We start from the raw sequence: 17,056 nt of genomic DNA on the forward strand, positions 1-17,056 counted from the left end.
CAGTTTTCCTCCTAGTAATGACTCGGGGGTCAAGAGGAGGAGGATTATCTCTATTGTAATTGCGAAATAACAGAATGTAGGCCAACAATGGGCTTTAACTAAAATGAGTTCTGATTATCGTTGTAGAAAGAAAAGGAAAAGGCTCACTAATTAGGAGCTGTGGCACTCCAGATACTAGTCAGTCTTTGTGCGCAGGTGTAGAGGCTGTGAGGCCGGCAGGCAGGCGACAGGCGCCGGTGCCCGGACAAAGGACTGCTGCTGGGTTGCTAGGCTTCCCAGGCCCCAGTCCCTGCGAAATACCCTGCCGCGACGCTTAACCCCCCCCCCCACCACCACCTCTCTCTCTCTCTCTCTATCTCTCTCTCTCTCACACAAACACACAAGCATATTTGTACACTTTTATGATCAGGCTCAGGATTATGTTCACATTTGACAACGTGCTTGCAACATTAAAACAATTATACAAATATGTTACAGGCCTACAGACAAAAAAGAAAGTGATGCATTACACCGTTAGGCCTATTTGAACATAAGTAGGCCTATCACTTTTGAATATCAATTTCAAATAGATAGAACGATGACTTCTAATTTGTAGGCTACAGTTTTAACTTGAGAAATAGGAATGTGCAAATAGGTTGTTGTGTGTAATAGAAGTAGGCCTAATAGAATATGTTTAAAATAACTGGACAGCCTAACTAATACAGTGAGGGGAAAAAGTATTTGATCCCCTGCTGATTTTGTACGTTTGCCCACTGACAAAGAAATGATCAGTCTATAATTTTAATGGTAGGTTTATTTGAACAGTGAGAGACAGAATAACAACAACAAAAATCCAGAAAAACGCATATCAAAAATGTTATAAATTGATTTGCATTTTAATGAGGGAAATAAGTATTTGACCCCCTCTCAATCAGAAAGATTTCTGGCTCCCAGGTGTCTTTTATACAGGTAACGAGCTGAGATTAGGAGCACACTCCTAATCTCAGCTTGTTACCTGTATAAAAGACACCTGCCCACAGAAGCAATCAATCAATCAGATTCCAAACTCTCCACCATGGCCAAGACCAAAGAGCTCTCCAAGGATGTCAGGGACAAGATTGTAGACCTACACAAGGCTGGAATGGGCTACAAGACCATCGCCAAGCAGCTTGGTGAGAAGGTGACAACAGTTGGTGCGATTATTCGCAAATGGAAGAAACACAAAAGAACTGTCAATCTCCCTCGGCCTGGGGCTCCATGCAAGATCTCACCTCGTGGAGTTGCAATGATCATGAGAACGGTGAGGAATCAGCCCAGAACTATACGGGAGGATCTTGTCAATGGTCTCAAGGCAGCTGGGACCATAGTCACAAAGAAAACAATTGGTAACACACTACACCGTGAAGGACTGAAATCCTGCAGCGCCCACAAGGTCCCCCTGCTCAAGAAAGCACATATACAGGCCCGTCTGAAGTTTGCCAATGAACATCTGAATAATTCAGAGGAGAACTGGGTGAAAGTGTTGTGGTCAGATGAGACCAAAATCGAGCTCTTTGGCATCAACTCAACTCGCCGTGTTTGGAGGAGGAGGAATGCTGCCTATGACCCCAAGAACACAATCCCCACCGTCAAACATGGAGGTGGAAACATTATGCTTTGGGGGTGTTTTTCTGCTAAGGGGACAGGACAACTTCACAGCATCAAAGGGACGATGGACGGGGCCATGTACCGTCAAATCTTGGGTGAGAACCTCCTTCCCTCAGTCAGGGCATTGAAAATGGGTCGTGGATGGGTATTCCAGCATGACAATGACCCAAAACACACGGCCAAGGCAACAAAGGAGTGGCTCAAGAAGAAGCACATTAAGGTCCTGGAGTGGCCTAGCCAGTCTCCAGACCTTAATCCCATAGAAAATCTGTGGAGGGAGCTGAAGGTTCGAGTTGCCAAACGTCAGCATCGAAATCTTAATGACTTGGAGAAGATCTGCAAAGAGGAGTGGGACAAAATCCCTTCTGAGATGTGTGCAAACCTGGTGGCCAACTACAAGAAACGTCTGACCTCTGTGATTGCCAAAACGGGTTTTGCCACCAAGTATTAAGTCATGTTTTGCAGAGGGGTCAAATACTTAATTCCCTCATTAAAATGCAAATAAATTTATAACATTTTTGACATGCGTTTTTCTGGATTTTTTTGTTGTTATTCTGTCTCTCACTGTTCAAATCAACCTACCATTAAAATTATAGACTGATCATGTCTTTGTCAGTGGGCAAACATACAAAATCAGCAGGGGATCAAATACTTTTTTCCCTCACTGTAGGAGTAGCCTACAGCCAATAGGCCTATTCCTGGGTTGCACATTTTTTTCACAATATTGTTTTAACCGTTCGTTTTAGAACTGATTAAGAATTAGTCTAAAGTGAATTAATGTGGCTTGGAAACATGATGACATTTCAAACGGAGGTCAATGATTAGTAGGGCAAGCTTTTGTCATCCTTGTGATGTTGCCAGATTGACTTTAAATGCAGTAGCCTATAACTCAGTGGTGGAAAATGTACCCAGTTTTCATACTTGAGTAAAAGTAAAGATACCTTAATAGAAAATTACTCAAATAAAAGTGAAAGTCACCCAGTAAAATACTACTTGAGTAAAACTCAAAGTATTTGGTTTTAAATATACTTAAGTATCAAAAGTAAATTGAATCGCTAAATATACGTAAGTACCAAAAGTAGGCTATAAATCATTTCAAATTCCTTATATTAAGGCACCATTTTTTTGTTTCATTTACAGATTGGCCAGGGGCACACTCCAACTCTCAGACATCATTTAATGAAGCATGTGTGTTTAGTTAGTCAGTCAGATCGAGGCAGTAAGGATGACCAGGGATGTTCTCTTAAGTGTGTGAATTTTCCTGTCCTGCTAAGCATTTGGGTGTCAGGGAAAATGTATGGAGTAAAAAGTACATTATTTTATTTAGGAATGTAGGGAAGTAAAAGTACTGATACCCACAAAAAACTGCTTAAGTAGTACTTTAAAGTATTTTTACACCACTGGTATAACTTTAGCTAGCTAGCTAAGATTGACGGGAGAGCACTGACATTTTAGCTTGACATTGCTAGCTAGTTATGATGAACTTTGCTAGCTATGGCAACATTGACATCTCTCTAAAGTAAACTTGACAACATCATAATGATGGAGACGTTTTTTTTTCTACTAATTATTTGTCTACTTTAGCAATCTCATCATATGTCCAGGCCACTAGTGTAATTTTGACGAAACAGTCAGTAGCCCCCATTCAGAAAGACTGAGCATTAACCATCAGTTGGACATCAATATGCTGCGTCATCTGTAGAAAGTTGATAACAATGGCAACAATGCGACCAAGTACAATGCGACCGAGTGACAGAGGTGCAATCCATGAATATATAAACATTTACAGATATGGAATAATACAATGCAGAAGGCGGAAACTCAATAACTTTTCCAAATAAATAAATATGCGTGAGTTTGATAAAAATATATAGAAATTATAGGCTATTACATGGAGGGAATAATGAAAACCCTAGAAAAATAACTTTCCTTTCTTTCAGGTAAATAAAATATCTAGAATGTTTGGAAATGTTTGCTCAAGATGTCGAAACAATAAAACAGGAGACATTTTATTTTAGCAAGAGGCTATTGCATGTCAAAATTGTTATTTTTTCCAACAATGTTTTTGTACTGTAACATTGAGCTAGGCTAGAATAGAGATGTTTATTTAGGCTATATGGTTGGGAGCATCTGGAGTGAGAGAGTAAAATAACTATGATATAGCCTAGGCTATGTCTTTTTAATAGCCATTGGATTTCAGTATTTAGCCCTACATTTGTAAAATAACTTTACATTTGTTTATTTTATGCGGAGGGCCTACTATTTTATTAACAACGATGCAGCACTTGATTTGTGCAATGTTATTTGTTTGGGTTTTTACGAAAGGTTCCTGAACATTTTATTGGTAGGTCTTGATGAATATGATGAGACATTTTAAGATGTATCTTTGATTCGATATGCCCATAACTAGCCTAGGCAGCCAATAGTGGGCTCTTGATCTGCACTGTCATCTAGGCTTGATGTGCATTCCCGGTAACACACTCATGTACCCAGTGGACTGGCTCGTACATAAAGCATCCTCCATTCAGGCTGCAAAGGCATAGTTTTCCTCCTTAACTAGCTTTAATGGAGAGAAGGCGGAACAAAATGGGAAAATATGCATACTTTCTTTATGAAACAACATTTTCCACCACCATGCTAGAGTGGCTAATGCCTAGGATCACTAGTCTTTGATGCGAGAATTCCTTTCAAAGGAAGGCGGGGCAATATCATGAATATTCAGGATATTGCTAATTCGTCACGCTAGCTAGCTAACTTTAGCTAGACTCGGGAGCTCATGGGGACATAGGCTTCAGGAGCCAGCGGGTTAAATATGATTCCACCATGGGCAACAACAATTGGCTACTAGATCATTTGCAGCCAAATATGTTCAACTCATAGCTAGTTTATTCAGTGACTATTCATGAAATTGCGTATCACATTCAGCCAATCAGGTTGCAGCAGTCTGTTGATTACCTCTGGCAGAACACAGGGCTCAACATCAGCAAGTAGCATTCCTAGGCATTAGCCACTCTAGCATGGTGGTGGAAAATGGTGTTTTATAAAGGAAGTATGCATATTTCCCCAATTTTTTCCCCGACCTTCTCACCATTACAGCTAATTAAGGAGGAAAATGATGCCTTTGCAGCCTTAATGGAGTATGCTTTATGTACGAGTGGGTCCACAGGGGACAGGAGTGTATTATCAGGAATCAGTGGAGGCTGCTGAGGGGAGGACGGCTCATAATAATCGCTGGAATGGAGTGAATATATTTGATACCATTCCCCAATTAAGGTGGCACCAACCTCCTGTGCCGGGAATACACATCAAGCCTAGACAATAGTGCAGATCTGTTGCCTAGGCTAACTCATCACATAAGGCATAATATTAAAAGCTTTAATTTTTTTCTTTATAGAAATACGGATTACACCATTTTGATTTTGATCAAACCTGTCATGTCAAAACAACTGAAACCTAGGTTTGGTTTGAACCTGACATGCGAATGTTATAGCCAACTGTTAATAAAGGGACATATTGGCCATTAAAAGAGGGACCTGGTTTAAAATAATAAAATGTCAACATATTTTTTATTGTTCCAAAAAGTATAAATATTGTTTAAACGAACTAATTGCACACTCTTATCATGAGCCACTTAAACTCTATATTTTGTCAGAAGTTCGCTTTGATAGGCTATTGCAGTTATGGTTGTCAACACTATTGAAAGATAAAGATACTAGGCTGGCTATGCCTTTCCGTTTACGCTTTTAAATAAAAAATTATTGGATTTCTACATGCAGAAACCGTTGAAAGAAAAATTATATTTGCTCTCATTATCAAGGAACAGGGCCTGTAAGGCATTACGTTTTTATTTAATCGAGCCTTTCAAATATCTTATTTCACGAGGCAAGCTCAACAATACACAAATCAAATAAAGTAAATGATACAAAACAACATCTGAAGGACACATTCATTTTTATTTAAAGTGTGAGGAACTCAACAAAAACATATTAATTTACCCGAATAAACCAGCACAAAAGATGCCAATTCAGCTACCTCTGATAGTCTTCAGTGCTTGTGAAAAAGAAACCTGAGTTTTCCCTGCCAATTGCACAGTGCTGCGCGTTATATCGCATAACAATGTTTGATCAACAGCATATGAAAAAGGTATGCAGGTGGCACGCATTTCCTTCATTTATCATCTCAATGGCAGGATAAACAGCAATGCATCAGAAACATTTGAAACTCATTCGGTTTCGTAACAACAAGCGCTAAATAGTGTTAATGTACAATAGCCTATATTTCCATGTAAAAAGGGAAATTATAAATGCAACAAGTTGAAATCTAAGTAGTATATACACGCCAATGTACAGATTTGAATAAATTAATAACAAGTTGCATATTATTTGATACTTACAGGATCTTGGAAACATAAATAATTCAATCAGATTAATCTTTCATATTATGAGTTACAAACGTTTTTCCAAAACAGCTTCAGAAATCAGTTTAACCGGACGTGTTGCTTTCCATCCCTTTTGAAATCTATTGTAATGTATTTTTTGGATGTAGCTTTTTCCTTATCAATAGCCTACCAACATCCTCTGTTTCCTTCAGGGGCCTAGATGCTCTCCATACACAGTTATACACTGACGTTAAGGGATCTATATCACCAATATAGTATCTTGTTTGATGAACTCCCCTGTTGGTCACCTCTTCAGCCCACACCACCCACCCATCTAACTCTCAGCACAACTGTGTATAGCCCGAAAGAATCACCTCAAAGACACCTTGATTGAATAGGTGATTTTCGTCACTTTTGAGAGTCAATGGCAGGAGACATTTCTCTGGGTTTTTCCAGTCCTCTGACCAGCCTCTGTATATTTAGCAGTTCGTTAGTGGAATCCTTCACAGATGTTTTGGGGGATGCTGTCGTCTGGCTGGACGCTTTGTGGCTGTGGTGCTCGGATACAGGACTTGTTTCTCTGCTGCCTGATTTGGACAGGTCGGATGCTGCGTTTAAACTGCCCGGCAGCCCTGTTGTAAGCAGGTTAGTGCTTGGAGGAATAGACGTGGGCATCTGATAAGGGTTGAATCGCAGTCTTTGTCGGGAGGTGGTGAGGAAATGGTTTCTGCCCAATGTGGAGGCTGCAGTGCAGTTGGGGAGGGCAGAGGCCGCAGCAGCAGCAGCTGCCATGTAGTTGTATGGATACGGGAACAATCCTCCAAAAGGTGGCATCGAAATTCCCTGTGTTTAAAAAATAATCGCGTTATTATACATGTACAAATGCTATACAAACAGAATTCCAGGCCTGTCGTACTTCTTGGATTCTTAGCTGCATTTTTGTCTCTCTGTTTCTGATGTTTAAACGACACTGTGTTATAGGCTATTAAAATAATCTAATCTACTACGATTACAAAAGTAGGCCTATATCTATCCATAATTAAAAGAAAGTATATTATCATGTTCTCAATTAAATCAAAAATGTTATACACAAGATCCCAATTTTGTTTTGAATAGCCCAATAAACTAGACAATAAACTAGTCTTTAGTCATTCTCCAGTGAAACTATATAGTCATAAATCGACATTCAATTGATCATAGGCCTACTGAAATCATTTATTATGAATGCACTTGAAAGTGATGCAAAAAATATGTTTTAATTGTAGAAGTTTGTGCAGGAAAACGTATAGAAATAGCCTATTGTGTTCCATAGGCTACATAATGTAGGCTAATTCATTGTTAAGAGGACATTACTATTATTTGGTCTATATGCATTGCTACCTTCATGCAAGCTTGTCTGTAGCCTAGATATTAGAGTTGAAGTAAATGTTTACCTGAGACGCTAGCATGTGCTGTGACAGGTGGAATGGGAAGGGACTAGGGCCCGCACTTTGAGAGGAGAGGCCTCCGTTTTCCAGGCCATTAGCTCCGGACATAGAGGCCAACAGATGCCCCATACCCATGTTGGAGAATGCCCCTGGTGCCATCGAAAACTGTCCGGGGTGGAACAACATTTGTCCCGTATTCAAAGGGTTAAAGAACTGTTGACTGTGGAAACCGGAAAGGGCCAGACTCTGCAGGTGACTCGCGCTGAAGTGTGATGGGCTCTCTGTCTGTACCATCAGAGGAGAAAACCCATCGTTGACCCCACTGATGCCCCCACTTTCCGTGTCTTTCTTTGTAGGATCCGTCTCTTTGCGGTGCTTATGATCTAACTTGTCCTTTTCAAGATTTCGAATACTGAACACAGAGTCGCTCTCTTTCCTTGAATCCAGGTAGTCGCTCTTTTTTTCCAGCAGTGGCCTATCTCTCACGCTGTCATCGCCTTTAGGGCTGAAAGGAGAGGTTGGTTCAGGCCGTGGGCTGCTGGCTGCGATGGAGCGCTCCTCTTGTGGGTCAAGCTCCTGATCACTGTCAGTGCAGTTCTTGTCGTCTGTAAAACATTATTCCGAACTTCCATTAAAATATCGAAATGAAATGATAGAATATAACATGTGATTAAAACCCCTACAGTAACTTATAGCCTACCCATATGACACAAAGCAAAAATAACTATAGGCTATGTGAGTAGCATTTGCATAGCTTCCAGTGTGCTACAACCATTTAAAATCACAACCAGTACATGCGTAGCATTACCTTATATATTATTTCAAGGAAGGAGTCGTGATTTATTGTTAACATTCCTAACGACTTCCCTTCCGCGCGTAAAAATGCATGGTTCGTTGGTGAGGTTAGCATACATTTTGTTTAAAGTCGTTCTATAAAGCTTCCGCAGTTGAACTAGGCCAACGTTTAGTGCTTGGTTGCTTATCTAATGCGTAACTATCAAATAATAATCTGAATACCATGCATACTACAGTAATCAAGGGGCTGAATATTTATGGACCTGTCAGTAGATGGCGCATTTGTCACACTGATGCATGAGGCCCAGCCTACATGTTTTATAGAGCAATGGATATGGGCAGGGGCACAACTTTCACTGGGGACATGTCCCCCCACATTCTGAAATTGTATTTTTGTCCCCCCCAGTTGTATCATTGGAATGTGATACAAAACGAGCCAATGGTTTGCTTTAGGACCATGTGGAAGCCTCCGAGCGAACGGGTAGGCTGTTTGGAGTGTTTAACTGACTGGATAATATATATATATATATATATATAGTTATGTCCCCCCCACTTCTAAAACCAAAGTTGCGCCCCTGGAAATACTATACCCTGGATAAAGAAATCTTCCTGTATGTTATTGTTTCTCCTGTTCTACAGCACCTTTATAACTTGTCCCTAAACCAATAACCTATCACAACTAAGATCGCACAGCATGCAGATTTCTCCACTTATCCTCTGTTATTTTTTCTTCTTATATTTCTCTCTCATCCAATTGTAAATCATCCAGAAAACATTCTGCTCTGTGCTTAATGACACATAATAACAACATACCTTCAGTTTTGTTCCCATTTTTAATTATCGAGTCTTATTAAATTACTGGCATCTTCAAAATGACCAATTAGTGGACATGCAAATGAATGTAAACACATGCTTAATGAGAGGACTTACCTCGACTGGTTCGGTTGAACCTCAGTGGACTGGTAACAGGTCCCAGTGGAGAATGAACCGAGTCCCTTCCGGTGGTTTGTTCACAGGAGGAGTCATCCGAGTCGGCACAGTCCCGGTGCCCTACGAGGTCCCGGTTCTCATACATGCGCAGCGATGGAAGGGTTAACTGCTTCCTGCAGACCGAACTGAGATTAGTTAATGCATCTGTATTGTGTGATCGAATCACTTTTGATCATGCAAGCAGTCTACTACACAGTATTGCTCAGTCTGCTAATTGTTGTTATCCCAATGAGACAAGTATTCTCAACTCATTATCATATTTTCAGGGTCATTCAATTCAATATCGAAGAAAATAATATACCTCTTTTCTCGTCGTCCATTTCCCGTGTCTCTGAACCCTTTGGCAAAGGGGTTGTGATCAATTTTGAGCTGTGTAATCTGTAGAGAAAATTAGAGTGCATGGCAATCAACAATGGTATCCTTAAAATAGTAAAATATATTACATGGAAAAGTACCAATGAACTATTCTTAAATTGCTTGGCGTACTACCACTAATAATACTAATGCCATTGATGAGCAAAATAATACCATTAATTCAACAGGCATTATTGATGGAAAAATAATTGTAAGTAACAATAGCAAGTGTATGGTGCTGGGGACTGCTGCGCTTGTTAGCTCGTGCCCTCTGGAGAGGCAAGACAAGCATCTCTGTTGATGATGTGTAATCACTAAAGCCGATCAATTATTCATAATTCTCCGAAAAGGAAAGTGCTATACCTAACATTTCGACTATTATATGCTGATGTAATTCTCAGAGACTGAATGCTACTATTTAAACTTTCGTGGCACACCTATACTGGCCTTGTTCATTTAGGAACAATACTATCCGTTCATATATTAATTTTCGTCTGTCCTATGAGTCTTTCCAAGCTGTGTTCATGCTTTGCCTTAGTGTATTGCATGCTTTGATTGTTCAGAACTGCTTTGGAGTCTCCATGCAGTAGCCCGAGGACATAGTGAAGATAAGTGCCTTCTAATCGATTGTGACTCTGTACCATAAACTTTACACAAGCCTACCATCAAGCCACCAGGCCACTTCAACATGTACTCTAATTAACATCAACATAAGATAGGTTATTGAGTAAAGATTCCTAACGAAGTCCAGATAACTGACTGGTCCAACTGTTTAAAGCATATATCCCCATTATATTTAGATTTTTGAGAACTTATGCAACTGTGAAACTATGAAACAACATGCACACACTTTCTAGTGAAGCTTACCTTGTCATTCTGATATGCAGTGACACCTATAAAATCTGTCTCTGGAAAAACGTATGTCCGGAAGGTGCTGTAAGGGAGCTTCAGAATGTCGTTGGCCCTCACGATATGAAACCTGGGCTGGTATTTATGCATCGAATTCAGGATAGTCTGAGATTGCAAAGAAACAGAAAATATGTTATAAGGTGATCATGGTGATACACGTTTTGGTTTGAACTGAGATGATGATGACAATATATTATTGTATTATTCCAGGGAATTTATACACCCCACCAAAGAGAGACACACACTGTGTTTCATAATGCATTATTAATTTGTAAAAGCCGATGATTTCCTTAAACCATGATTTTACGTAACAAACGTAGACAACAAACAAGCATGACAAAAGTTGGTCAACTATTTCGAGCGTTTATAAGCCTACTGACAATGAAGACTGACCGAATGTTTTGCATTGGGGCCGAGTAGGTGCCTACCATCCAGCTTCTATTGTGGAACTTGTTATTTGTAAGAATATATCACAATTATGATTATGCCTTATCATTAGCCTATTACTGATGTTATTACATGTAGCCAGTCCTATATAAAACGGTTACGTGGGATTATGCATTTATATAAACTTTTCTAAAATGTTTTATTGCACTTGTCAATTAATGTAAAGAAATATGAAGCATTTGCAACATATTTGAAAATGTGTCAAGGACTTTCATAAAGGCGTAGCCTAAACATGGTTATGAAATTAACAGCTCTTGTAACGCTTGACTAATTTGGATTGGCATAACCTGCACTAGACATGAGAAAAACGACAATAGCAGGCAGCAATAACTGAATTACTTTAGCACAATGCCGTAAAATCTAAACTGTATTCAAATCATATTCAAAATACTGGCCTATATGCCGACATGGGCAATAACCTATTGGAAAGCATTTGGGATACGTAGTTGTTATTGCATGTAAGCGTTGAGCGAGTATCTGCTAACATTTCCACGTGCCCTTCTTGCAATATTTCTATCCAAATTGTACTGAAATGAAATACCTTGGGATCAAACATCTATGAATTTTGCTCTTGAGCTCAAGGCATAGCATCGTACTAAAATAGGTCGAACAAGATGTATAAGGTCGCCTGAAGAGACTCACAAATCCAACACAAGAGATGGAAAAAGTATGTCCTCTTGTCTTCGACCTGGTTCTTGCTATACTTGACTTAATCCCATACTTTGACACTCTGCTACGCACCAAAACATACCACGAATGTAATACTTTAAAAAAACAATAAATAAAATCTCAACCACTGTTGTTGAGCCTTAAAACTCATTTAGAGATGCATGGTGGATTAATACAGTGTTACCAATATTTTTGTGATTTTCTTTTCATTGTTGTTGCTTATCAATGAAGGTTAAATAATTGATCAACTGGTGTTATACCTTCCAACGACTTTACATATGCATTATTCTAGGCATACGTACCTCATTATAATATGCATTGATTGATTGCGTCTACAAAATGGCCTGATAGGAATATCAGCATTGAACCATTTTCAACAGCCAGGTTGGTTTGACTAAAAAGCCATATCTTTCATCGAGACATTATAAAATTAAATCAACAAAATACTTACAAATCCATGCTTGTCCGATATATTATTCGTCAACTTCAGTTTATTAAAAGCAACAGGCTTCGCCATCCACTGCTCTCCTGTGGCAGGGCTGTCCGGATGGATGTACATTCGTTTGGGCATCTCCGGGTCAGCTTTCCCAGCTACCATCCAACGCGAGTTGTGGAACTTGTAGCGGCAGTCGTCAGCAGAGACTATATCCATAAGGAGGATATACTTGGCTTTCTTATCAACGCCATTGACGCGAACTTTGAATGGGGGAAACATCCTCCTGCAATAGAGTAAAACGAGAGTGATAAAGATTATGCAAAAACACTGAAACCAAGGGGGATGTAGGCTACACCAATAATTCTAAGGGCAGGCCTTGGAATTCAGCACAAAAGTTCAACAGCCTAACCAAACCACTTAACCTTTTCCCTCTTCAAACACATTTGTTTCGACACATGCATGCATTGGTTGATTGATTGATTGAATTTGGTAATTAGTCTATTTCTCATGGTAGGCCTATTATAGGCCTACCTCTAAAGGCCCAATGTATAAACACTATGCTATATATATATATATATATATATATATATATATATATATATATATATATATATATACTACAACCTACTTCACTAATATATATATATATATATATATATATATATATATATATATATATATATATATATATATATATATATATTCAGTGCCACCACCTTTTGGATTACTATTGCTTGATCCAGAATATTACTATTGTTTGAGTGATTCATTTATATGACCATTTCCTAATCAAATAAACGTATGCAGCAGTATGCACACGTAACAGTAAATAAAGGTCCTTACCTTCCTGATTTCGTAATAACCATCTCGGTTCCTATTTTGTGAAATTGGTCCCATAAATCCTTGGCCTCCAGAGTGACTTTTGGGTCGTCCTCCACCTCTTCCTCCGGCTCCAAGCTCTTGAGGGAGCGGAGATGAGCCACTTGGTGGTGATGACCCAACGCCGCGTGGAGTCCCGCTTCCGCGGCTCCAGAGAGAGGATGGTCGGATAGGGGTTTGGTAAGAGCGCCGTGAGACAGCGTAAGTCCATGAAAGAAGGAAGGCTGTGCAGCTGCAAGGAAGGCTGACATAGGAAAGTCGGCCGGCCGGTGAGCGTGGAAAGGGTGATAAGCCATGGCAGTCCCTGTGTAAACTGGATCTCTCATCTGTGCATCCAAAACATCGATGTAAAATTATTATACGCTATTATGTCCACTCTCAGTAGAAGTATTGGTGTGTGTGTATCCAAAAGACAGATGTCTTATTCGAGCAGAAATATAAAAGTAGTTTCGCGTGCGTAACCAAGAGCGAAAGCGTCTCAGACGCCTCCAACAGACGGAGGGAGGCTTGAGTGCACTGCTACTCCTGATGCTGCGTTCCCACACAGCACCGTGATAATATCCGTCAAAGAGACGGCATCGACACTTCGAGAGCAGAGCTGGGCTTCACTTCTTATCCAACCAAGTAACTTTCGGAAAAATAAAATCACTCTTTACACGGATATAGTTCTGTGTACTGAGTTCAAATTGAGAGGTCTTGCTCTGACCACTTTGGAATTGTGACTGCCTAACATGTCCCTCCTCCCTGGATCCAGACACTAATGAACCAAGCCCGCTTGATTGCCGATTTTACGCTTTCTGGACCAATTGTGGAGCTCTATAGGCGTGGTTTTGACAGCTCCGGCCAAGATCGGTAGGGGGGGCTAAAAGGTGTCGGAAGCATTAGCTGTAAGAAAACATGTAAACAGAATAAAATATGAACCAATGACAGAGTAAAGATCTGGAAATCCCTCCCCCAAACTTCGAATGGAACACCAGCTGGCTTTTGCTGCATGGCCGGTGAAGAGGACGGATCCTCCGTCTGCTTAGTCGTTTTGTGAAGCCTTCACTCCACGCAAGAACTAGCCTATACATCCTATTTCTAATATCGACTGGTTCAAATTATTCGTCCAGTAAAGCCTCACTTGAAATAATGGTATTCATACTAATGAATGAGTTTATAAAACAGCAGCTTTTATTCGTACAAAACATTTTGTAGGCCTAGAAACGAATGTCTCTCTGGCTGGTAAACAGACTAGGCTACTACACAACGCCTTGGTACCTGGCTTAGAATTCGGTTGTGTTTTTAAAATACTTTTACTTTATGGTGTCTTTTGATGCGCTGTTGTTGCACTTTTGTAACGTTGTGATAGGCTATATTCATATTCATAACATCATATGTATAACTATTCTATTGATATGTGCCTATCAAAACGTATGTATTATTTAACAGCTAGACATTTAGCCTAGCAAATACATTAGTTTCATGGAATCATATCCCTGTTGTCGGAAATGTACTCCAGATGCCATATCAAAGCACAGAAAGAAGAGAGATTTGAAGAGCTACACCCGATTACAACTGAGCTGAGGCGAAGTGGGCTTATACCTTCGAGGAGTTATTCAAGAGTTATTCAATTCAACGGAATGTCTTACATCTTCAAAACAGACGGATTTAAGATAAGGATAGGCCTACGATTTTGTATTATTATTGCGAATCTATGGATGTATTATAACCAACTTTTTCAGCAAAGTTCTTTACCATACATTAAATATCAAATGTATCCAAAATTGACAGAAAATTATTGACTATTCGAAACAATAGCATATCATATTATTTACAGCGGCAAGGGTTCATGAGTAGACAATGGTAGGCTATGCCTGACCGTTTGTAGGGATTCTCAATAGGCTACTGCTCATCAGACATGGCACGTGCGTTATGCAAGATGCAACCTGGTGAATTTGTCAAACTTCATACTATCGGCTACCAAAGGTTATGTGTGATTCCTGTGTAGCAATATAAATTTCTCGAAATACCATTGTGTATACCTTTAAGAAGTCCTTGTGCAGATCCTTGATTGAGTTGGGCTACGTTTGTTAAGGAGCGCTTGGCGCCAGTCTGCTGGCGTCCCACAATAAGAACCCTTTCCTGTCACTTCATATTTAACCCCAAATCTTCAAACAGCGTGCTCCAATCTTCTCTGCATTCCCTCTAAGGCTGCAGCCCATGATATATCTGTAACTTCGGATTTCCTGCACTTGCCAGATATCGGCGATAGTTTGGCTATAATTATTTATTCGAATGCAGAATTCTTAATGAATGAATGAAGAGGTGCAGTTGCAAGTTTAGTGCGCGCTGACGTCGATAAAGTTCACATACTCAAGCCAAGCTTAAAACATTCAAAAATCCAGCTGAATACACCGGACCTCTGTCACAATGGTGAGACTCTTCATAATTATACCCTCATAAACCCTATAATGCAATATGTTTTCACATTATATTTTCTTTCTGTTATTTTCTTTCTGTTTTGGAGTTTATCTAATCTTGAACGAATTGTCACTTGTTAGCATTGAAGAAAATTATACGAGGATCTTATTTTGAAAACATGTAGTCACACATAATATATTACTAAAAGTTGTTTTAACTTTTAACAATGCATATTCAGTGGTATGCTGTAATGTCATTTACATTATATGTCATTTACAGATCATTCAAACGATTAGGGGAGAAGAAGTGGAATATGGAACGTAGGCCTACACACCTTAGGTGTCGATAATGGTGTGTCTGGAAGAGTCCATTGACATTTTTGAAAGGTGTTTGGTATTTGGTAATTTTGTATGCCATAACCTTGTAGAACTATCAAAAAACACCAGAATGGCCTGCGGACTTTTGCCATTCTGATGCGCAATATCGGGTTATCTATAAAACCAACATTAGCACGCTAATAGTGAAGCTACTATTTTCTTGTTGAAGGTGCATATAGGCCTATTTTCTTGTAAAATGTTTCCATGGCAAACATTCATAGCCTACGTAAACTGTAGAATATAATTTCATATTATTCACAAAATGCAATAGGCTATTCGACCAGTCAAGTTCAAACATTAAAGAAAATTCGTCATTTGCAGAACGAAAAAATACAACCCCTGAAAACCATTAGGCCTATACTTTATTATGATTAATATTTTTACACTGATTATCATAGGCCCATAGAGTTGGTTGATGTTAAGGTCCCCACACCTATAGGTAAAGCCTACCAATATAACCCATATAATCACGAGGCCAATTCTGGGTGTTTGTGTCTGCAATTCCCAGACCAAGAACGTTGTAATTAGGCAGTGTTTGAGCAATGGTAATGGAAATTAGTGTACAGTCTGACCGCAGTTGCTGAAATAAAGTAAAAGAAAAAACACTATTTTGCTATTATTATTTTTCAGTAACACATTTGGTAGGCTACATATAGACTACTACTACTTATATTTTAAGTCTTTGAAATGCAAAAGGTAAAAACCCACACGGAGGCAGATAATGATTTCCCATGTAAATATCATTCAACTAATTACATAAACCAAGGCAGACATTATGCTCAATTTATTTGTTTTAGGGCTTCCACAGTAAGCCTATGCGCATATAGGCCTAGTTGATGTTGTGGTTTTATATAGGCCTAGCCCTAGCTCGGTGAGTGCACATGGACCATTGTATTTATCTTTACTTTTGTTTTTAACTTCAACTTCAACCTAAATAATTTCTTCTGTTGAGCGAAATCAGTGGGTCAATTTGTATTTGTTGACATGACACAGAATTAGGTGCACAAGTCACTAGTGCTATAGTCTACCCAGCTAGCACATAACGTTCTGAGAACCATATGTTTCTTAGAGCTTGGCGAGAGCATGGTTGTCCGATGGTTATTTTGCATACAACCTTCCCACAATTTTCTGGGAATGGTGCAGGATAGTTGCTTGGCTCTGGAACATTCTCAGAACATTTAAGGAACTTGACAAATTTTTTTTATTTTCTTGGTATTTCATTACTTTAACAGAACATTTCCTAAAAGTTCAAAAATGGCTACATTTAATTTCCTTTTTGGTAACGTTCCAGGAACGTTCTCCAACTGGTTAGACATTGAGAATGTTCTCAAATAGTCCAGAGAACGTTATGAAACAACATTCTTCT

General features: G+C 39.3%; 1 protein-coding gene across 2 annotated transcripts; it reads right to left on the reverse strand.

The window, feature by feature from the left end:
* Positions 1-5,560: 5,560 nt before the first annotated feature.
* LOC121573764 (T-box transcription factor TBX2b) lies at positions 5,561-13,714 on the reverse strand. Of its 2 annotated transcripts, none has more exons than XM_041886000.2 (7): positions 12,875-13,714; positions 12,047-12,314; positions 10,438-10,584; positions 9,518-9,594; positions 9,157-9,341; positions 7,438-8,036; positions 5,561-6,847 (listed from the first exon to the last, which is right to left on the reverse strand). In XM_041886000.2, exons 1-7 carry the CDS (start codon positions 13,234-13,236, stop codon positions 6,413-6,415), a joined length of 2,073 nt encoding a protein of 690 aa, XP_041741934.2. In that variant the 5' UTR covers positions 13,237-13,714; the 3' UTR covers positions 5,561-6,412. The 2 variants fall into 2 exon arrangements, with proteins under 2 accessions (XP_041741934.2, XP_041741935.2); XM_041886001.2 differs by having other exon boundaries at positions 9,157-9,329; positions 12,875-13,713.
* Positions 13,715-17,056: the final 3,342 nt, after the last annotated feature.

Source organism: Coregonus clupeaformis, chromosome 9, assembly GCF_020615455.1.
Source record: "Coregonus clupeaformis isolate EN_2021a chromosome 9, ASM2061545v1, whole genome shotgun sequence".
NCBI lineage: Eukaryota > Metazoa > Chordata > Actinopteri > Salmoniformes > Salmonidae > Coregonus > Coregonus clupeaformis.

Bases quoted from the DNA above. Each gene is read 5' to 3' on its own strand.
- LOC121573764 (XM_041886000.2), bottom strand. From the start codon at position 13,236: ATGAGAGATCCAGTTTACACAGGGACTGCCATGGCTTATCACCCTTTC. The intron at 10,585-12,046 runs GTAAGTATTTTG...TTGCAATCTCAG, and splicing joins TATCGGACAAGCATGGATTT to ACTATCCTGAATTCGATGCA. The intron at 9,342-9,517 runs GTATATTATTTT...AACTAATCTCAG, and splicing joins AATGGACGACGAGAAAAGAG to TTCGGTCTGCAGGAAGCAGT.